The following is a 23,849-nucleotide window of genomic DNA, read 5'->3' as shown; positions in this document are numbered from 1 at the left end:
ACTTAACATGGGGAGATAGATTCAATTAGTGTAATGACCCAACCATTCCCAGTCTCTGTTTAGACCTAAGTTAATTGTATCTAATTTGCATATTAATTCAAGTTCAGCAGTCTCTCTTTGGAGTCCGTTTTTGAAGTTTTTTTGTTGCAGAATTGCCACCTTCAAGTCTGTCACTGAGTGGTTAGACAGGTTGAAGTGTTCTCCCACTGGTTTTTGAATGTTATGATTCCTGATGTCAGATTTGTGTCCATTTATTCTTTTGCGTAGAGACTGTCTGGTTTGGCCAATGTATATGGTAGAGGGGCATTGCTGGCACATGATGGCATATATCACGTTGGTAGATGTGCAGGTGAACGAGCCCCTGATGGTGTGGCTGATGTGATTAGGTCCTATGATGGTGTCACTTGAATAGATATGTGGACAGAGTTGGCATCAGGCTTTGTTGCAAGGATAGGTTCCTGGGTTAGTGTTTTTGTTTTATGGTGTGCGGTTGCTGGTGAGTATTTGCTTCAGGTTGGGGGGGCTGTCTGTAAGTGAGGACTGGTCTGTCTCCCAAGATCTGTGAGAGTGAGGGATCATTTTTTAGGATAGGTTGTAGATCTTTTATGATGTGCTGGAGAGGTTTTTAGTTGGGGGCTGAAGGTGATGGCTAGTGGCGTTCTGTTGTTTTCTTTGTTGGGCCTGTCCTGTAGTAGGTGATTTCTGGGTACTCTTCTGGCTCTGTCAATCTGTTTTTTCACATCAGCAGGTGGGTATTGTAGTTTTAAGAATGCATGATAGAGATCTTGTAGGTGTTTGTCTCTGCCTGAGGGATTGGAGCAAATGCGGTTGTATCTTAGAGCTTGGCTGTAGACAATGGATCGTGTGGTGTGTCCTGGATGGAAGCTGGAGCATGTAGGTACTATTTCCCCATCTTAAGTATCCTCACACCTTCTATAGGTCATCTCGATTATCACTTCAAAGTTCTTTTTTTTTTTTTTTTTTTTCTCCTGCTGATGATAGCTCATCTCAATTGATTGGCCTCTTACAGTTGGTATGGCTACTTCCACCTTTTCATGTTCTCTGTATGTATAAATATCTCCTTTCTGTGTGTTCCATTCTATACATCCGATGAAGTGGGCTGTAGCCCACGAAAGCTTATGCTCAAATAAATTTGTTAATCTAAGGTGCCACAAGTACTCCTGTTCTTTTTGCGGATACAGACTAACATGGCTGCTACTCTGAAACCTGAACTTTTGTAGCTGGCATTGCAAGGTGTTTACTTGCCAGATACAACTTAGAGAATTTTTCACTTGACCACAGCTCAAAGATTCGTATGCCCTTTCATGCTTTGGCCACCATTCCAGAGGACATACTTCTAGGCTGATGATGCTTGTTTAAAAAAAAACAACAACAACAACATTAATTAAATTTGTGGTTCAACACTTTGGGGGAGAATTGTATGTCTTCTCTGTTTTACCCGCATTCTGCCATATATTTCATGTTATAGCCATCTCAGATAAGGACCCCGTACATGTTAGTTTTAAGAATATTTTCACTGCAGATTTGACAGAACACAAAGAATGTACCAATACGAGATTTCTAAAGATAGCTACAGCACTTGACCCAAGGTTTAAGAATCTGAAGTGCTTTCCAAAACCTGAGGGATGAGGTGTGGAGCATGCTTTCAGAAGTCTTAAAAGAGAAAGCTACAGAACCCAAACCACCAAAACAGAAAATCAACCTTCTACTGGTGGCATCTGAGTCAGATGATGAAAATGAACGTGTGTCGGGTCGCGCTGTTTTGGATCGTTGTTGAGCAGAGCTCGTCATCAGCATGGACGCAGTTTCAAGTGACATTGTAAACAAGAAGCAGGCAGCATTATCTCCTGCAAATGTAAACAAACTTGTTTGTCTTAGCGATTGGCTGAACAAGAAGTATGACTGAGTGGACTTGTAGGCGCTAAAGTTTTACATTTTGTTTTTAAATGCACATATTTTTCGTACATAATTCTACATTTGTAAGTTCAACTTTCATGATAAAGAGATTGCACTACAGTACTTAAGTGAATTGAAAAATACTGTTTGTTTTTTTACAGTGTAAATATTTAATAAAAAATAAATATAAAGTAAGCACTGTACACTTTGTATTTTGTTTTGTAATTGAAATCAATATATTTGATTATGTAAAAAACATCCAAAAATATTAAATAATTGGCATTCAATTATTGTTTAACAGCGCAATTGCATGATTAATCACAATTAATTTTTTAATCGAGAGATTAGTCACGATTAATTGTTTTAATCGCTTGACAGACAGAAAAATGATATGATTTCTTGCCTTTTCCTAAAACTAAGGGTGACTCAAAATGAAAAATGTAGCTTTCTAAATTGTAACTAAAAAAATTGTTTTCTTCTAGGTGCAGCTCTGTGCTATGGGAGATGCAAAAGAAACTAAAATGCAAATAACACCAAAGACTCCAGGACGGGCCACTGTCCTAAACCCCTTTGAAAGTCCAAGTGATTACTATAGTCTGCAGGAGCAGATTGTTTCCAGTCCTTCTGTCTTTAAATCAACAAAATCCTCATCAGTAAGATTTAATGTCTAGTATAATGTCACAAAGGCAATATTAACACCGCCAAATACTAATTTATCATTTCTTAAATGTGCAGATAGTTTTTACTAGAGTTTAAGCAAGACTAAGTAGCATAGTTCCTTACAACCTTCTTAATACTAAAGGAAACCTAGTGCTAAAACTCAGATGTCACTTAGCACTATGACTTTGTTTTTAAAATATTAATGATAACATTGCGTTAACATATATACTAAATGCAAAAAACTATTTGCATGATGCTAATCAAATTCTTGAGAAAGGGAGGAATGAAGACCATTTGTTAGTTAGTCGTCATCTAAATAGGTGCTCTGTCTGCAGCAATCCTTGTTCTAGGCTTGTGACACAAGCAGGTTGGATGCAAAATCTTTAGAATGATGATATTTTACATTCCTTTTTTTATTATATAGCACTTTTTTATCATGTGAAGGTCTTGAAGTCCTGTGTAAATTGTTTATATCTAAATACAGTAGAAACCTGTTCATCCGACCCTCCATTATTTGGCTCTCCTTGACAACCAGTGCACACATGTCCAGAAAGAGAGCTAGCTCTCTTGTGGCTGCTAGATGGTGCTGTAGCATTGCATTTTCCCATTTTCTGGTTTATCTGGATCATTTGTCCATAAATTCCAGGACACTGGAGTAAAATCAGCACTTTGCAGAAGCAGGATTAGTTTGACATGCAGTGAAGAAAACTTTAGTCCATTGAAACAACAACAAAAATTAAGGTAGATAGAATGTAATTTCCCAAACTGGAATTTGACTAGGTCCTTGGGGATATTACACCCACATCTATACAATTGTGGGTATCATGAATTTTTTACCACAAGGGATCTGTATCTCCATTTTACATGCATCTTAAAGATGGCACTGCTAGCAGTATAGAACCTTTAAACATCATACTGAAGTACTGGAAGGAACGTGCCTTCTGAATCTCTAATTTCATTTCCATAGCAATTTGAGGTCTTCCATCCGAATACTGGACAGGCTTTATTCTACTTTTTAAATCTCCTTATAGGTAGCGATATGACTACAGGTGGTAGAAGGCTTGAGCATTGGGACACAATTTGATCTAATGGACTGAGCATAGGACTAGAAAATAGGCACTCCGTTTTAATCCTGGCTCTAACAGCAACTCTGTGATCTTAGACAAGTGACGTCACATACATTCTCTTCCTCAATTTTCCCATCAGTAAAAGTGGGATAATATTTATCTTACAGAGGTTTAGTGAAGTTTTAATGTTTGTAAAGCACTATATAAATGCTAAATATGCTATGCTTTGTTTCATGTTACATACAATTGCAATTAATGACCATTAAACAAAAATAGATTACAAGGTCAATTGGTCTGATTCTGTTACTCATTTTTTGTAGTTTAAAATTTAAGTAGCTTACTTAGCTGACTGAAACAATTACTATTGTTTTAGCTCATGTGTATATAAGAAGGTTATGGCTCCAATGTGGCTTCTTTTTAAAGATTTGTGTTCTGTGTTTTTGATTCTGTCTGTTTAGAATAGTAAGCACTGCATACTTAACTGTGATGTTTATTCCTTTCTCAGACTCCAGGAAAATTTAGGTGGTCTATTGATCAACTTGCCCTAATAAATCCTGTGGAAATTGACTCTGAAGATATTCGGCGTCAGGCAATGTATTTAAGTCATGCCAGGTAAGTTGCTTTCTATTTTATGCAGTGAACTGAACTGATATTTGAATACCAGAAAGCTATTCTTGTATGCATGGCTGTTTTATTCATGTTCATATAAATATTCAACATTCTTTATCTAATACAACATTATCTTGTATTAAGCTATTGTCCGTATAAGGTTGCTTTTATCTAGAATTTTGTTTTTAAGTTGCTTTTCATGTCTATGTGCTGTGGTATTCTTAAGTGAGGCTGTTTCTTCATTCTTCCTTGTGTAAAGGTCCACAGATCTGTTACAATGATACTTTAGCCAGCTGGCCCCTTAGGGGCTAAATCAGGCCTGTCAGTCACTAACAGGAGGGAAAGGGCTTCCCCTCTTCCCCTCTCCATTCCACCCCCTGCCTCTTTTTCTCAAAGTTCCGTCCATTTTTTTTCTGCCTCCTGAGCGGCTGGAGGCTCAGCCACATCCTCCGGCAGAGCTTTTGTGAGGCAAAAAGTCAAAATTTTATTTCAGATTTTCATACTAACAGTTTATCTTAATAATTTCAATCCTAGCTCTGGCCCTGGTCTGTGTTTGCCTTTTGGGCAGATTGTCCCCTCACTTCATTTCCCCTTCTGAGGCTTTTGCAATGTCTGGTGCCCCTGAAGGCTTCAGGGAGCCAAGAAAATCCAGGGGCAAAGGATGTGTTTGCATTTCCTGTTTCACTGTTAGGCTACATCTACACCACATACCACTAGTGTTGGCATGTAGCTATACCTCGCAGTGGAAAGCAGGTTGCATCCCTACTGCTATGTGTTATATGTGTCCGTGAAAGGCTCTGGCCGAGGGGAGGCAGCAGAGAAAGGCTTCAGCAACTCGCCGCTGTAGGAGCCTTTCACTATGGCAAAGAGAGAGACTTCCAAAGCCTTTCTCTGCAGAGGGGAAATGCTCCAACAGCGGGGAAGTGGTGGATCCTTTCCCTACTGCCATCCCCTGCCAGAGCCTTTCCTCTTGGGGAGATTTTTTTCCTGTGGGAAGAGATACTCCAGTAGTGGGGAGGCACCAAGATGCTATATTGTTGAAAATAGCAGAGTAGAAGGGGAGACATGGCATGGGCAAATAGAGAGCGTGAAGGGTATGCACTCAAATACATATCCACACCCTTCAGATGTGTTTTTATTCTACTTGCCTAAGCTGTGCCTCACTAGCTACACTGCTATTTGTTCCTGTTCTAGGGGGGCTATGCAGGTATGTACTCTACATACTGTCAAAAGAAGCATGCAGTGTAGATAGACCCTTATTGCAGTCAGAGGCTTATCCTGGCTTCCATTTGATAAGGCTAGTAGATTCCTCAGCATGAACCAATCTAGATTTAACCTGGTGTTACTCCTAAGGTAAAAGTGGTAATTTTTCCTGGTGATCAGGAACTCAGCCTTTCTAATAACTGGTGGAGATTTTTACCTCAGCCTGGTCTCGCTATACAAATGCTCTACAAGCAGCCAAGTCCAAGCAGGCATTGTCTCGGCACTGTCCTGTGGACATGAAAACTCAGGTGGCATCAGGCTTACAAAAATAAATATAAAAGTAATATTAACTGCTGTCTAGCATCTGGAGTGCCCCATCCTTTCAGAAGTGATGCTAATAATATATGGAGAGGATTGCAAATATGGTCCCTCTCAACCTAAAAATCATGCAGCCTAGATGGAGGCTTCTCCTTGAAAAAGAGGCGGGATTCAAATCTGTTTCATTCTTTTAATCAGACATCCAGACAAATCAGTTCCCAGCTATCTTAGTGATACAGTGGGGAGCTATTAAAAGCTGAGACTATTTCAGAATCATCAGAAAAGTCTGTTCAGAATCTGGCTCCTGCTAGACGCTACAGAAAGGAATACAGGTCATATGGCAAGCTGAATCAGCGCAGAAAGTACAACAGAAGAAAATACCCTTAGCAAGTGGTAGCTAGTGCAGGGTCAGTAGCTGCCCTTTGTTGTCTCGGAGCTGCTTTCAGCTCTCCCAGCCAGCCCTATCAGGAGTTAGACCTTTGATTGGTGCCAGACTCTTGCCATTTACAAAAAGGCTACTTATAGCTTTAATCAAAGGAGGGCACTGGACGTTGTGGAGCTGTGCAAGAATTACAAGAACAACTTTCTTTTCTCAATCTCAGTAACTCATGGAAAGGCCCAAACATGAATGATTTCATTCATCATCTACTTTGGATTTGAGAATTGCAACCTGCTCCCCATCCTATTTTGAACTTCAAAGAATCAGGGACCAGCAAAGCAGACTGTGTCTGAAACGTCTAAATAAGTTCCTAAAGAAGGCTTGTATTCAAAGCATTCCCATTTTACAATCCCCAGACAATTCTTATGGTTTGCAGATGAATGGCAGCCCTTTTCTGTTCCCAGCTTCAGTCATTACCATTTCAGTTTCAGCCATTACCATTATCTTAACAGGATAATCTTAAGAATAGTATTGGCTTTAGGGAAGATGGAAATTCACTCATCTTTTTCTATACAATTTTCTGATATGGGTTCTGTACAGAGAAAGGTAAAACAAATAGAGTGATATGGTTTCTGGAGTATCTTGGGTTTAGAACAAAGACCACAGTGCCAGGGAAGTCAGTTGTAGGCCTGGGCTGAGAGTGAGTGCTATCACAGGTACAAGTTCTTGCTTTGAAACAATTTTTAACAGAAGATGATGGTCATAATGGAAAGGAAGTAGTGTCAAAAAACAAATATCCAGTACTTATCGGAACTTGTTGAGAATTCTGATTTCATACACGGGCATATGTCAATGATTCAGAGTTCATATACCTATCCAGTAATTCCAGGTATCCCCTCCACATCTCACCTTGTCTCATCCATTGACAGAGCTAGCTCCAGTCGTATACTTTCCACTCTCCACGCTGGTAAATGCAAACAATCTTTTTTTTTTTTTTTAAGGGAACTTCCTGATTCAGTTCAGGGAATGGGTATCAGAAAGGGAGGACATCATCCTGGAACACAATGTTTGATTAAGGTCTGCTCCTAACAGGCCTCTTCTGCTTGTAATAGTATATGTGTCTGATAGGGTTTTCACATTGGTAAAACACGTTTAGGCCAACTCCATAGTCGGATTATCGGAATAGCTACTATACATAGAAATATCTCACTATTATAAGTCAATTTGGTGGGATGGTCCAGGTCAGCCTCTTTGCATCTGAAAACAGTAAAAGTGCCCTGTGGTGTCTGAGTATAAGGAACTGGGATGTAAAGTGGTGAAAGACATCTCAAAGCTGAGCAAGGTTCCTCCTATAAATCTTTCCACCTTTTCCAGAGCTGCCTGAGACAATACAAAATCAGAGTGAAGGAGCAGTAGTGTTATTGCTTATGCCTTTCTGGGTGAAGAGGCTATGGCTCTCAGGCTTGATTAACCTAGCAGAGACATCAGATGATCCAGTATCTCACTGGAGCTACTACAAAACCCAGTTCTCCATCTGGGACCAGACAGGTTTAAAATGAATACATGGATAAAGTGACTATTGCTTTCCTGGACCCCAAAAGAAAAAGGGAAAAAAATACAGCTATTCTGTTCTCTGGTGAAAAGCCCATAGTTTAACACGTGAAACATAACCTTGGAGTGCTTCAGAAGGGCCTTCATATGGGTCTATGATTGTCAATGCAAAAAGGTCATGTCTCCATAGTAAAATGTTCTTAATATGTTCAAGAGGAGGAAGTTTTGTAAAAATCCCAACATTAAATAATTCCTTAGGGAATTAACCTTATTCCAGCTCTGTGAAGTCATAGAACACAACCTTGGAACCTCATTCTGCTTCTTATAGCACTTCCCAGATTGAACACCTTGCAGGAGGTGTTATGCTCCTTGTCCATTAGTGTAGGGTTCTGGAAGGCTATTAGCTCCAGTCAGATAAGGTGTTTTCTGTTTTCAAAAAAAAAAAAAAAAAACTTTTTTTAATGAAACACAGCATTGTACTTTTAATTCAGACAGGTAGTCCTCACAAATCCCCTGTGGGTCCGGGGACAGAATAGGCTCACTGCTCCTCCTGCATGTCGTAAGAGGCAACTAAAAGGGGGCTGCCTGGAGAGGGATGGGCTCCACCGGGTTAGAAATTTGCCCAAGACACCATATGATGAGCAAGTCAATGATGTCCATACTGGATTGATTGCAGCCTGGGTTAATAATGATGGCGCCATCCATCTCCCACCAAGGCAGACACGACAAGCATACTACTGGTGTAACCGCAACAAAGAGGATCCGTGGAAGAGATAACATCATCATAGCCACGTGGAATGTAAGGACATTGAGACAAACAGGGAGATTAAAAGAACTCTCATATGAAATGGAACAATACACCTGGAACCTCCTAGGAATATCTCAGGTCAGATGGAAGAACTTTGGAGAGGTACTAACAAAAGAAGGCCATGTACTCTTACAGTGGAGAGGACAAACATGTCAATGGCATAGGATTTCTTGTGCATAAAGATATCAATAATTCAGTATTAGGATGCCACCCAGTGTCCAGCAGGCTTATTTCCATCAGTCTAGAGGCAGCACCGTTTAATATCACAATGGTACAAGTCCTACGCCCCTACAACAAACTATGATGATTGTAAAAATCGTCAATTTGCCCATCAGCTCCAGGACATCATCGATGAGGTACCCAAGAAAAACATCCTGATTGTACAAGGAGATTGGAATGCTAAAGTGGGTATTGATACACTGGCAGATTGACAAGATTATTGTGTCCCTTTTTGTAATGTGGTAACCACTGGGAGAGGATTGAGACTTTTGGAGTTTGCCAGATATAACAATCTGGTTCCAGCAAACACATTAGGAGCACATAAAGCATCCAGACGATCAACATGGCACACGCCTAATGGTCTACAGATGCCCTCTGGGTTACGCAAACCCGACTTAACAGAAATCCGAACGTATGGAACTTTTTCCGTAAGCTAGAAATAGGAGTTTGGAATCGTGGTGTGGTGTTTTTTTGTTTTTGGCGTAATGGTCAGGTATACGTTTCCGACTTACGCAAAATTTGAGTTACGCAAGGCGTTCTGGAATGGAACGCTTGCGTAAGTCGGGGAGCATCTGTACATCACATCCAGGTCAACTACATCAGGGGTCGGCAACCTCTGGCACGCGGCTCGCCAGGGTAAGCACCCTGGCGTACCGCGCCAGTTTGTTTACCTGCTGCGTCCGCAGGTTCTGCCAATTGCAACTCCCACTGGCCACAGTTCACCGCTCCAGGCCAATTGGGGCAATGGGAAGCCGTGGCCAGCAAATCCCTCGGCCCGCGTGCCAGAGGTTGCCAATCCGAACTACATCATGGTGCAAGGCCGATTTCGTTCTGGGATTAACAGAGCTAAAACACCAGCTTCCCCGGTGCTGATAGTGGAAGTGATCATGACCTTGTGATGCTAAATTTTTGGCTGAGGCTAAAAGAAATCGTCAGGCCAAAGTTCATCAGAACCAAGTTTGACTTAGAGACCAAAACATTACAGTCATTCCAAGCAATGATCAGCAGAAAATTTGCTCTGCTGCTTGCTCTAGAGGAAGACAAAGAAACAACAATTAACAATTTCAACGCTGTAATGAATGAGGCAGCAATGGTCATCCTTGGGCAACATCATAAGAAGACAAAACCCATGGGTCACAAATGAAATACTACAAATGTGTGACATTAGAAGAAAACTTGAGAGACAAGAATAGCACTGAGGGAGCTGATAAATAGTGCGACCGGCAGAAAGATCAAGAAAGGAATGAAGGTGACCAAGGAGATATGGATTTAAAAACAATGCTCTGAAATTGAAGAGTGTATCAATATTGAAAATAGCAAACGTGCCTTCCAGGTTGTAAAAGATCTGACGAAGGAAAGATGGACCAAAGCTAACGCAATTCAAGACGAAGAAAGGGACATTATCAATAGGTGGACAAATTACTGCTCTGATCTATACCACCAGACAAATGGAGATCCTAGTGTCTTAGACAGCGCAGATTCAACGGAGGAGGATGACTTTCCAATACTATGTGAAGAAGTGGAGACAGCTGTGAAATCACTCAAGAACAGAAAGGCTACAGGTATTGACAACATCCCAGCCGAACTGATGAAATTCGGAGGAGAAATAGTAATAGATGTAATCACGAAGATGTGCAACAAGATCTGGCAGACCGGTGATTGGCCTTCCACGTGGACACAGTAACCAATCACTCTGCCAAAGAGAGGCAATCTGCAATTGTGTCAAAATTACCAGCTTAAAATTACCAGCTTAATTAGCCAACCCAGCAAAGTGATGTTGAAAGTCATATTGAACAGATTGAAGCCACAAGCAGACCATATCATTGCTGAAGAACAGGCCGGCTTTTGTGCTGGAAGAAGTACCACAGAACAGATTTTCAACCTTCGTGCACTACGTTTAGAGGTCCTTGCAACACCAGCAGGACATCTACCACGTCTTTGTTGACTTCAAGAAGGAGTTTGACCGAGTATGGCACGAAGCTCCCTGGGCAACCATGAAGAAGTACAATGTTGGTTGTAAGCTTATTCTTACCATTAAACAAACAACTGTGTGCCAAGGCCAGCAGTGCAGTTCTCATCAATGGCACAATAGGAGAGTGGTTTCGCACCACTATTGGAGTCCGGCAAGGCTGCCTTCTTTTGCCCACACTGTTCAACATCTACTTGGAGTGCATAATGGCTGATGCCCTAGAAGATCACAGATGCACAATCAGCATTGGGGGGCAAACAATCTCAAATCTTCAGTTAGTTGATGACATTGATGGCCTGGCAGGCAGCGAAGATGAACTTGCCAACCTTGTGAAACAATTTGATGAAACCGCCACAAAATATGGCATGGAAATCAGTGCAGAGACAACCAAGCTGATGCCAAACAAACATGATGGGATCAGTTCACATATCACTGTCAGTGGACAAGAGCTGCAGACAGTGAAACAATTCAAGTATTTGGGGGCAATCATCATTGATGAAGGATCCAAGGCAGAAATTCAGGCAAGAACTACGCAAACAGCAGCAGCAGGGACAAAGCTAAAGCCAATTTGGAGGAATAAGAACATCTTCCTGGAATCCAAACTGAAACTGCTGAATGCATTGGTCATTTTTCTGTATGTGTGCGAGACATGGACCCTTATGGCAGAACTTGAATGGAAAATACAGGTAGTAGAGATGAGATGCTTCCGTAAAATCCTGAGCATCTCCTACTTCGACCACGTCACTAATGAAGAGTTCCGCAACATCATCACCCAATGCACTGGGTCATATGAAGACCTCCTGACGACCGTAAAGAAGCGCAAGCTGAAGTGGTACGGCCATGTAAAAGATCATCTGGCCTATCTAAGATCATCCTCCAAGGGATAGTACAGGCGAAGAGAAGAAGAGGTAGACAGAAGAAAAGATGGATTGACAACATAAGAGTGAACAGGAATGGACTTCGCGGAGACTCAAGCACTGACACACAATCGTCAGGGGTGGAGACAATTGGCTGATTGCTTATCAATGATGGTGCCCCAACCAACAATGCGGTTATGGGGGTGATGATAATGATGAGTCTTCACAACTGTCATTGTCAGTTTTTATTCCCTTGAGTAAATTCAATAAATATTCCATCTTAAGTGTCAAAGTCCAGTTCTTAGGAGCACTGACCGTCTCTTCTCAGAGTAGCATATTGTACTCATGGGGGAATTCTGTGACAAAAAAAATTAAATTCTGTGCACAATATTTTAAAATTCTGCATATTTTATTTATCAAAATAAAAATATCACACCAATTTCAATTATTTTGGTAATGTATTTAAAAATACCTGTCAGCAAGCATGTCTGTTATAATACATGCAACAAAAAAAATCAGGAAATGTTTTTTGACAAATACATTCCTTATTAGGCATATTAATACAGAGCTTAAACTACAATACAGAAATGTATTTCCTGCACCCATCAGAAGCAGTGCAAAGGCTTAGGGGGAGTCAAGGGTAATGGAGGAGCTGAGGTACAGGGAAGTAATTGCTGGAAAGGAGCCTGGGAATGAACCTGGAGGGTTGCTGGGTGTGGGTGGGAGAAGTATGGAACAGTTGAGTTTTTTGGATGAGGGGAGTGTTAAGGAATTGGGGACCCCCCTCCCATGCAGACCCTGGCTGACCCCTAGCCTCTCCATTCAGTCAGGCACATCTACCCTTGTCCCCATGTGGCCCTGCACCTCCACTCAACCACCCCCTCTCCCCGTCCTATGTGGTCTTTCACCCCTTTCCCATTCAGCCCCTGGCTCAGTGCTTTCACTGCACTAGTTCCTGTGCCCCTGCCCCAGTCTGTCGTCCCCCCCCCCCTGCCCTTTCGCCCTTCTGAACCCCTGACCCTTTGTGCTCTGCTCTATCTGCTCTGCTCCCCCCATCCCATGCCTGGCACCCCAGGCGTGTTGCTGTGAGAAATACAGCTTCCCTATCCACAGCTGGCTGCTCTGGACCATGAGCCCACCGCCCTCTCTTCTGGTGTTACAGTAGCCCCTGGTGGGTGAAAGGTGTAACTGCAGTGCATTTCCAGCAGAATGTATTTTCCCCCAGGAATAATAGTGGTCGTCCAATATTAGCCAATGCAATTTCCTTTCTTTTGGCAAAAGCCTTCTCCATGCCTTTGAGCCCAGGGGAAGGTGGAGAAGATCATATAAAGTTACCATGTTTTAGATCCCCATATTTAAAGACTGATCCTGCCTCTTCTCCTGGAGGCTCACTGCTATGAAAATCCTCCTGTACCAGATCTTTGAATCTTAGCATGACGAATAATAGGGACCCTTATACATGCTTTTTCTTGAAATTTCCTTTCTTTGAGTATTAAGTCCACAGATCTGGACCAATCTGGAGACAAATGGAGCATTCAGAAGAGAGATGAAATTTGACATTCAGGGATTTGTTTCTTGTGAAGTTGAATATGCTGTATCAAGAGAAATTGTGCTTTTTCCTCACAGCATAGTTAACATAATCCTCTACTGCCAGTGACTGACTAGTGTGGTTTTGTCTCCAAGCTGCTAGAAAGCTAAATAAATAAATAAATAAATATGGAGATATACCTATCTCATAGAACTGGAAAGGACCCTGAAAAGTCATAGAGTCCAGCCCCCTGCCTTCACTAGGCAGGACCAAGTACTGATTTTGCCCAGATCACTAAGTGGCCCCCGTCAAGGATTGAACTCACAACCCTGGGTTTAGCAGGCCAATGCTCAAACCACTGAGCTATCCCTCCCCAGTACCCCCAAGTACCATTGTAACAAATATGTAGGCCTTATTACTCAAAGAAAGGAAACTCAAGTGAGCATGGACACATTTGCCTATTCCATGCATAAATGGCAACCTATTAGAGGTTTTTGAGATCACTATTAGCGACTTAAATTATTCCCAAATTCCACTGCAGTATTCGATCAGCTGATGTGTTCAAGCTGAAAGACCCAGAACACACTTGTTTGTCTCTTGTAATTCTTACTGTACATTTGGTACAAAATGTTCTTTTGCTTGGGGTGCCCTAGGCCAGTCTCCTGATCCTCTTCATTTTCCTCTAGGAGAAGCAGGATGTTTTCGATTAGATGATACGGTAGGAAGTATCTGCTGTTCAAAAAGCCATATAGCAACTTGAATACTGTGCCAAGGTTACATTTTGACCCTGGCTTAAAGATGCATACAGGATTGATATTTTCGGTGCCAACTACATTTGTTGTTTTTGCTTTTGCACTTTCCAAACTTCACTGTCCAAAGAAAAAGCACTTATATCAGTTATCCAAATCCTGTACCAGTCCTTTCTAAATATATAATTTATGTGGTCTGAAGAGTTTATTCACATAAACTTCTATATAAATATTTTCATGCCTCTGCTGTTCTTCAAAAGTTATATTTAGTATGGATTTCTTTGGTCGTCATTTATAAGCCTTCTAATGACTGGTACAGTGAAGCTTTGTCAGTTATGGTGACACAAAAAGGAAACAGTATCACTTGTGAAAAGCTGTACAAATCATTTGAATATGGCAGAGAAATGTTTGAACTAGGGGAAATACCATTTAATACAAGCTTACTTTTGGAATTGCCTATTTTGTGTTGGAGATTGTATAAACTCTTAACTCAGATATTTGATGTGATTTTTGTGTTGGGCTGGGATAACGTGTTTACAAGCCACTTGAAGAGGGAACCTTTAGTTGGGGAAGAAGTAGATAATGTCAAATAAAGCTATACAAGTTCCTTCATTTGTTTTCCATTGTGGTTTTACTTTTTTTCTGTTTAAAGAGCTTTCTTCTTTATGATCTAATTCCTTGTCCTGTTTGATCCTAGAGTGAGTCTCTCTTTATGTCTGTTTTATAGTAATTTTAAAAGTTGCTTATAGAAGCATTCAAAATCAGACTCTGCAGAGATTTAGGTGGAAAGAGAAGCTGTATTATGAGCAAGACAGATTTCATTCAAATAGAAATATCTTTCATAATAGTAAAAGGGATCGTACAGAAGATTACAAAGTAAATCACTTACTGTGTAAAATGTCATTACAAAATTGCCCGAAGTCCGAACTCCTTCTTTAAAGTTAATTGTCTGAGTACAGTAAACACTTATCAATTTTGAATACAAAGGAATTGCACACAGTATATTAAGAATATTATACATAGAGTAAATTGTGATTTATTTTAAAAGGCAGCTAATCTTAATCTTTTATAAAAATGGTTCTTTTCATTTATTTGAACCATCAAATGCAGTAATGGCATTGGTAATTTATTTATTTTTTTCATTTGCATTGTTTAGAATAGATAAAGAGATGGAAGACAAAAGACAGAAAGCCATTGAAGAGGTAATTAAAATTGCTATTGGTATTAAACCAGATATTAATATTGTGTGTGTATATGGGTAAAATGAACAATGGTAAAAAGTAAATTTTCAGCGTTATCTAGCAACTTTGCAAAGCAACTTTACAAAGTATGAGGTAGTTCTCCACCAAGAGCATGTGGTATTTTAATGGTTAGTAGAAGACCATGCAGTTTATTGCTTATCTCTTGTAGTTTTAGAATGAGAATCCTTATTTGTGGTTTTTATTTGATTTCCTCCACCCTATAGCTTTAGGCCAAAGAAGCAGACTTTGGGACTTTTATGTGATCTTTTGTTATCTAGACCTGAAATGTGGCACAAGTCTTTTAGAGCACTTCACAAAAGTATCACCTGTGATATAAACTCTCCAGAGATGTCCTGAACAGATGACTGTTTTCAAAATACCCAGGAGTTGAATCTCCATGTTTCTAAGTCCTGCTTGCAGTTATCATGGTGCCCGGCAATCTTTGCTTTTTCACTGAGGGAAAAATCTTATTGTAGAGTTGGCTGCCCCCGTTACTTCTGACCCAAATTACTTTTTTTAAAGAGAATTTAAACAGCCATCTGTTCAGTAACTGTCACTGGCAGATGGGCAACTCTGCCACAAATGCCATGGGTCCAAAAACATAGCTAAAGGAGTTTCTACCAGAATCTCACCTTAGAGATATGGAGGCGAGAACTGCTTTTTGTGGGGTTGCCTACACTAGTATTCTTTCCATTTGTGAACTAGTGCTGGTTGTAGGAATGGTGGAAGAGTTAGTGTGATGATGCTTTTTTCCCCCCATCCTGTTGTCTAGCCCTGCTCTACTGCGCCAACAGTAGGAGAAAGTACTGCAAGTCTGCAGAGTTAGATGTATCCTTTTAAGAATAACTTGTCCTTCTCATAATTCTTTTTTTTTTTTTTTTTTCAATTAAGGGTACTAACGCCTCATAGATACTTACCTTGAATGATTGACTGGTGTGCAATAAGGCAGTTCATAAGATCACATGCAGTCATGGTTAGGATCTAAAAATACATCTCTACAAGATAATAAAATTTTGACTGAAGATATTTAGTTCGCTAAAGATATTATCTGTGTAAGATGCTCACCTCATGATTTCAGCTCTCTAGGTCTTATCTGTCTTGCACTAAAGCAGTGTGTGAGATTTCGTTTGTTTTTGGTCATCCCCAAGGGTATCAGTAGTCTGAGCTACCTATAGTGGTGCTCATGCACCATCCAGTATCTTAACTGCTCTCTTTGGAATTTTCTAACCCAGTGGTTCCCAAACTTGTTCTGCCGCTTGCGCGGGGAAAGCCCCTGGCGGGCCGGGCCGGTTTGTTTACCTGCCGCGGCGTCCGCAGGTTCGGCCGATCGCGGCTCCCAGTGGCCACGGTTCTCCATCCCAGGCCAAGGTGGGCTGCGGGAAGCGGCGCGGGCCGAGGGATGTACTGGCCGCCGCTTCCAGCAGCTCCCATTGGCCTGGAGCGGTGAACCTTGGCCACTGGGAGCCGTGATTGGCCAAACCTGTGGATGCCGCGGTAGGTAAACAAACCGGCCCGGCCCGCCAGGGGCTTTCCCCGCACAAGCGGCGGAACAAGTTTGGGAACTAGCGTTCTAACCAATTCTCTCGCTCGCTCTAGTCAGTGAAAGAGCTCCCCATGGGAGCAGATTTCTCCAACCTGTCAGACTTCATCCTGTTTTGGGTATTATTTCTTTAATGTTTTCTAGCTTCCAGTCAAATCTGCTTGTGTGTGATGTGGTGATTTTTTAATCCTTTCTGGCAAGGTCTTCTTTGGCCCATAATTATCCCTAGACTCCAGTCTCCTGGCCCTTTTGGGCCCTGGAGTCCTTCTGCCTCCCCCAGAGCTTTCCTTCAGTGCATTGGTGCAACTTGTCTCTATCTCAATGCTTGCTGTAATGTACAGCTTTTAAGTATCAACACTTCTGGAAACTCTACTTTCATAGTCTCTTGTACTCAGTAATGGGAGTTTTCTGATCAGAGAGAAGAGCAAGTAATCCAGAGAGAAGAGCAAGTAATGATTTTTCTAATCATTTTTCCGTCTTAGGCACTTAACTTTAAGTGCTTAAATCCGGGATCGACAACCTTTGGCACATGGCCCACCTGGGTAAGCACCCTGGCGGGCTGGGTCGGTTTGTTTACCTGCTGCGTCAGCAGGTTTGGCCGATCCTGTTAGGATTATTAAGTATATCAGGCCTGATAAGTTAGTGGCTTTTAAGGTCACAGAAGGGAATGGTTCTTCTTTTCTAACACTGAAGATTTAAAAATTTAAGATTAAAAAAAAAAAGTGGTGCTTATTACTGTTGTTGCCCTTCCCTACAATATTTTGAGTGAATTTTTGTCCTTTTTTTTTCCCTTTAAGTAAAAACAGGGGCTTTGTCAGTCAGAAAATTTGCCATCATAAGTGGAATGTGTATATGAACAATAATTCAAAGAAGAATCAATCATTACTAACGAAAACTAACCACTAATGTCAAACACCTAACCAACAGAGCTATTGTTTCAGGCTCTTCAAATCAGGAAGACCACAGTCCACAAGATTAACAATTTAGGTTTCAAAAGTAATTCCATCGGAAAGGCTAGATTTAATTTTTTTTAAATAAAAGCTTAGATTGGAACACAATTCCATAGCAACAGATACATTCCAGGTACACATGCACCTCATTTGCTTGAGATAGGAATCTATTGTGGCTGTGCATGCACCCTGACTGTCCTTGTGTCTCACACTGAGGGTATAAAGGGTGGAGCAGACCAATTGCCATTCAGTTCCTTCTCAACACCTCTGGTTTTGAGATTGAACTGCTTGCTGTCCATGCTTCACAAACTGGCTCTCTTTTTACCTGTGTATATATTCCTATCCCAATTAGTAGCAAAGAGTCCTGTGGCACCTTATAGACTAACAGACGTATTGGAGCATGAGCTTTCGTGGGTGAATAGCCACTTTGTCGGATGCATGTAGTGGAAATTTCCAGAGGCAGGTATAAATATGCAAGCAAGAGTGAGTCAGGCTAGAGATAACGAGGTTAGTTCAATCAGGGGGGATGAGGCCCTCTTCTAGCAGTTGAGGTGTGAACACCAAGGGAGGAGAAACTGCTTTTGTAGTTGGCTAGCCATTCAGTCTTTGTTTAATCCTGAGCTGATGGTGTCAAATTTGCAGATGAACTGAAGCTCAGCAATTTCTCTTTGAAGTCTGGTCCTGAAGTTTTTTTGCTGCAGGATGGCTACCTTTAGATCTGCTATTGTGTGTCCAGGGAGATTGAAGTGTTCTCCTACAGGTTTTTGTGTATTGCCATTCCTAATATCTGATTCGTATTCATTTATCCTTTTACGTAGAGACTTTCCAGTTTGGCCGATGTACATAGCAGAGGGGCATTGTTGGCATATGATGGCGTATATTACATTGGTGGACATGCAGGTGAATGAACCGGTGATGGTGTGGCTGATCTGGTTAGGTCCTGTGATGGTGTCGCTGGTGTAGATATGTGAGCAGAGTTGGCATCGAGGTTTGTTGCATGGATTGGTTCCTGAGTTAGAGTTACTATGGTGTGGTGTGTGGTTGCTGGTAAGAATATTCTTAAGGTTGGCGGGTTGTCTGTGGGCGAGGAATTGGCCTGCCTCCCAAGGCCTGTGAAAGCGAGGGATCGTTGTCCAGGATGGGTTGTAGATCACTGATGATGCATTGGAGAGGTTTTAGCTGGGGACTGTATGTGATGGCCAGTGGAGTTCTGTTGGTTTCTTTCTTGGGCTTGTCTTGCAGTAGGAGGCTTCTGGGTATACGTCTGGCTCTATTGATTTGTTTTTTTATTTCCTTGTGCGGGTATCCGTAGTTTTGAGAATGCTTGGTGAAGATTTTGTAGGTGTTGATCTCTGTCTGAGGGGTTGGAGCAGATGCGGTTGTACCTCAGTGCTTGGATGTAGACAATGGATCGTGTGGTGTGTCTGGGATGGAAGCTGGAGGCATGAAGGTAGGCATAGCTGTGGGTGGGTTTTTGGTATAGGGTGGTGTTAATGTGACCGTCACTTATTTGCACCGTGGTGTCTAGGAAGTGGACCTCCCATGTAGATTGGTCCAGGCTGAGGTTGATGGTGGGGTGGAAGCTGTTGAAATCGTGGTGGAATTTTTCCAGAGTCTCCTTCCCATGGGTCCAGATGATGAAGATGTCATCAATGTAGCGTAGGTAGAGAAGGGGCGTGAGTGGACGAGAGCTGAGGAAGCGTTGTTCCAGATCCAACATAAAAATGTTGGCATATTGTGGGGCCATGCGGGTGCCCATAGCGGTGCCACTGGTCTGGAGGTATATATTGTCATCAAATTTGAAATAGTTGTGTGTGAGGATAAAGTCACGGAGCTCAGCAATCAGTTGTGCTGTGGCATCATCAGGGATACTGCTCCTGACAGCTTGTATTCCATCTGTGTGTGGGATGTTTATGTAGAGAGCTTCTACATCCATGGTGGCTAGGATTTTGTTTTCTGGAAGGTCACCAATGCATTGTAGTTTTCTCAGGAAATCAGTGGTGTCAGGAGATAGCTGGGAGTGCTGGTGGCGTAGGGTCTGAGTAGAGAGTTCACATATCCAGACAAAAAGAATAGGAGTCTGTCTGCAGATACAGACTAACACGGCTGCTACTCTGAAACATATCCAGACAGTCCTTCAGTGAGATTGCCAATGCCTGAGATGATGAGGCGTCCAGGATTTCCGGATTTGTGGATCTTGGGTAGTAGATAGAATAACCCCGGTCGGGGCTCTAAGGCATCAGTCGTGCAGAACGCAATGCCATCCACAGCCTCAGAAACCACCCTGACATTATAATCAAAGAGGCTGATAAAGGAGGTGCTGTTGTCATCATGAACAGGTCTGACTACCAAAAGTGGTTAGTTTGAAAAAAGCTTTTCAAGTGAGAGATGTGATTCATTGCGTTCTTGAGCTGTTAACCACTCTTGGCCCAAAATTCAGCATGGAGAAATGCAAGTTAATACCAATTCCAAGAGTGGAGCTCATATGACCAATCCTAGACTCCTTAAGAGTCTACCTCAAGATAGGTTCGAGAACATGTCTGCCTTAATATCTCTGGATAAAATTGAATCCAAACACCACAGTAAGGGCATGTCCTGTGCTGCTTGGACATATTGGACAAAGGCTTGTGTGCCTTTGTAATAGTCAAGAAGACCAGTCAGTCCAAATTATGATTGGTAACACAACAACCATGTTTACATAACCAGAGAAGGGCAGGGGGGAAGAGATCTTCCCCATTATGCCAAGAGGCAATCAGGTTATGGAATTCATAGAATCATAGAATATCAGGGTTGGAAGGGACCTCAGGAGGTCATCTAGTCTAACCCCCTGCTCAAAGCAGGACCAATTCCCAACTAAATCATCCCAGCCAGGGTTTTGTCAAGCCTGACCTTAGAGGTTTTTAAGGAAGGAGATTCCACCACCTCCCTAGGTAACCCATTCCTGTGCTTCACCACCCTCCTAGTGAAAAAGTTTTTCCTAATATCCAACCTAAACCTCCCCAACTGCAACTTGAGACCATTACTCCTTGTTCTGTCATCAGGTACCACTGGGAACAGTCTAGATCCATCCTCTTTGGAACCCCCTTTCAGGTAAAAAGCAACAGAGGGTCCTGTGGCACCTTTAAGACTAACAGACTAACTACCTTTCAGGTAGTTGAAAGTGGCTATCAAATCCCCCCTCATTCTTCTCTTCTGCAGACTAAACAATCCCAGTTCCCTCAGCCTCTCCTCATAAATCATGTGCTCCAGCCCCCTAATCAGTTTTGTTGCCCTCCGCTGCACTCTTTTTCCAATTTTTCCACATATTTCTTGTAGTGTGGGGGCCCAAAACTGGACACAGTACTCCAGATGAGGCCTCACCAACGTCAAATAGAGGGGAACGATCACGTCCCTCGATCTACTGGCAATGCCCCTACTTATACAGCCCAAAATGCCGTTAGCCTTCTTGGCAACAAGGGCACACTGTTGACTCATATCCAACAAAAACGGCCCCAGGACCAACCCCTGGGCACTCCACTTGAAACCGTCTGCCAACTAGACATGGAGCCGTTGATCACTACCTGTTGAGCCCGACGATCTAGCCAGCTTTCTATCCACCAATTGGTGAATCAGACATTGAATCTCCCTCTTGGCAGACAACTCTCCCATCAATGTGGGAGATCAAGGACTTGAACCTTTGCAACATCATCTTGGGATGGGGGTTATCCTCTTTGCAACAGATAGAAGCAACAAGTGTCCCCTCTTGAACTGAAGTCCTGACATCACCTCAGGCTCACTTTCAGATATCTTTCTGATTTTTGTGGTTATGAACTATCATTTATGCATACCCACCAGTTCTGTTGATCCCAACAGTCTGACGCAAGATCCAGCAGGACTTAGCCAAAATTATCTTAATTGTATCAGTGTGGCTGAGAATCTTTCAGTCTACCAACCAAAGACATTATCTCTAATTCCATACCTGTTGATACAACATGAAGGAACGGGGCCTAGAGTACCTCCATTTCATAATCTGCCTGCTGGAGGGAGGTTAGACTTAGTCCTGTTGTACATCTGCTTTAAAACAAACATTCACACACACACCAAAAAAATCCCAACAACATATTAAATAGTGGAAGAGATTCTACTGATCCAATCTACTCATCAAAATGAAAGATTTTTTTCTCTTGGTAGCAGCAGAGATCTTGAATTCCACAGGATGCTGATTCATGATACTTTATAATATATACTTGACCTGAAACATCTTTCAATAAGCGTTTTCAATGTTCACCTCTGTGCATCCCTCTCCTGTAGAGGGAGACACAATTTTTTCCTCACGTGAGTATTATAAGGTTTTGTGATGGATCTTACCAAGGTATTTTCCGACGAAGAATTCCTCTATAGGGGACCTTAATTAGGTCTTATCTATCCTAATGCACCCACCTTTTAATCAAAGGCAAAGTTTGTTATTACATTTGTCTATGGAAATGGCACTTTTAAATGTGATTCTCTCTTTGAGAAGAGTTAAAATCCACGCCTTGATGGTGGACTCACCTTATACAGTTTTCTATCCAGATGAAATATCCCTTAGGATGCATCCCAAGTTTCTTCCTAAAATTACTATGAATTTTCCTCTGAACCAAGAGATTCATTTGCCCATATTTCCCCGCTCCCCAAGCTATGCTCTTCTAAGAAATAGTCTTGGCAGCAAAACAGGTCTTTCACCATTTCTGCTACTGCCATAAATTGTTTTTGGATTAGATCTCTGAAAGGTTTAATCTTTTGCTAGTAGAATGCCAATGCCCTCTGACATACAAATATGAAACACAGCCTATCTAGATAGATATCCAACTTTTATGAGGTGGCTAAAGTAGATCCTCCTCCTTCTTTCGTTCAACCTCCACAGCATCTTTGAAAAATGTTTGTTTTAGACATATGTAAAGCAACTACCTGGGTATCTGTTCACACATTTGTGAAGCACTATTCTGTCACTGAAGCCTCGAGATCTGATAACTACAGTTGGGAAAGCTACATTCCAATCTTCATGTTCCTAGACTCTGAGCTCCCATCCTCATTGCTCGTGAGTCAATATAAGTTGAATATGTACTTACCTGTGCTGTAACTGGAATTCTTTGAGATGTCAGCCATATGTTTCACAACCTACCTCTCTTTCTTTCTGGTTTGGAGTCTTATATCCAGTGGTGTACTGAAAATGTGATTTCCATTCTGCTGCACTATGTTGCCTCAGAACTTAGCTCCAGCTTGCTGCAGAGTACACGGAACCTCTTAAAATCTATTCACTCTTCCTCAATCTCTGCTGGAGTAATGAGACATGTTTTAGACACCAGCATTGAGTGTGTCAATACAGATGTGCGAAGAAAGCTTTGTCAAAGCTAACATGGTATACGCACCAGTATACTTCGGAATTAGGAAAAGATGGGGCTCTTCAAATTGTTACAGAAAGGTTAACATTTTGATCGGTATTTTGGGCTGTATCTCAGAGAGGGAATTTGAAAATAAGTGACTGAAGAAATCTGATAGAAAGCTATCAGCTGTTCCAAAGTGAATTTTGATTAATCTTGGCTATGTTAAACATGCCCACAAGAATCAAAACTCAAGATTTACAACTAGTTGCTTGTAAATACATATCTATAAAATTAAGTAGATACTCCCAAACATTAAGCCTATCCAATTGTTATATTTTTTCCTCTAGTTTTTCACCAAAAGTCTTATCGTTCCCTCTCCTTGGACAGATCATGAAGGGAAGCAAGTTTCCCAGTTTCATTCCACTAAATGTAAGTTGTGTATGTCTCTAAAAGTGTCTTTTAGTAGCTTAAATTTAGAAATCAGCTGTTTTGCATGATTAATATGTATATGCTTAACTTTTATAAAAAGTTATAGACAGCGTGATTAGATGGGAATACTCACTTAAGTGGGGCCAGGATTTTGCCTAATAAGTTAGGTTTTTCATTTCCTGTGAACTTGATCCTATCACTGATCTCTTGGTAATACTTTGTCTCAATTATATTCTCATTACCTAAATTCCTCTGTAGTACTTGGAGAAAGAAGCAAAAAGGTAATTCCCTTTCACAAAACAAGCATAATTATATTGACTAGGAAAATTGAACAGATTCTTATATTTATTGAACCCACCAAATTTTCTAGAATTGAGTATTTTAAAAAAATGATCGAAGTGTTTAGTTTTGATTTTTTTTAATATAACATAATCCAAAATAAATTTCAAAACAGTCAATTTGAAAAGAAAAACTGAAGCTTTTCATTCCTAAAATGTCATGAATGACCTTTTG

General features: G+C 41.4%; 1 protein-coding gene across 4 annotated transcripts in view; it reads left to right on the top strand.

Moving 5' to 3' along the window:
* Nucleotides 1-23,849, top strand: part of BORA (BORA aurora kinase A activator) — a 48,650-nt gene that overhangs the window by 2,074 nt on the left and 22,727 nt on the right. For all 4 annotated transcript variants that reach the window (XM_034758359.1, XM_034758358.1, XM_034758357.1 and 1 more), the window contains exons 2-5: nucleotides 2,400-2,570; nucleotides 4,150-4,256; nucleotides 14,991-15,036; nucleotides 23,255-23,336. In XM_034758359.1, coding sequence (XP_034614250.1) covers nucleotides 2,415-2,570; nucleotides 4,150-4,256; nucleotides 14,991-15,036; nucleotides 23,255-23,336 — 391 coding nt within the window. In that variant the 5' untranslated portion in view covers nucleotides 2,400-2,414. The remainder of the gene's footprint in view (nucleotides 1-2,399; nucleotides 2,571-4,149; nucleotides 4,257-14,990; nucleotides 15,037-23,254; nucleotides 23,337-23,849) is intronic.

This window comes from Trachemys scripta, chromosome 1 (assembly GCF_013100865.1).
Source record: "Trachemys scripta elegans isolate TJP31775 chromosome 1, CAS_Tse_1.0, whole genome shotgun sequence".
In the NCBI taxonomy this organism is placed as follows: Eukaryota; Metazoa; Chordata; order Testudines; family Emydidae; genus Trachemys; species Trachemys scripta.
Note: the sequence above shows the minus strand (reverse complement) of the source record. Positions and strands in the feature narration are given on the sequence as shown.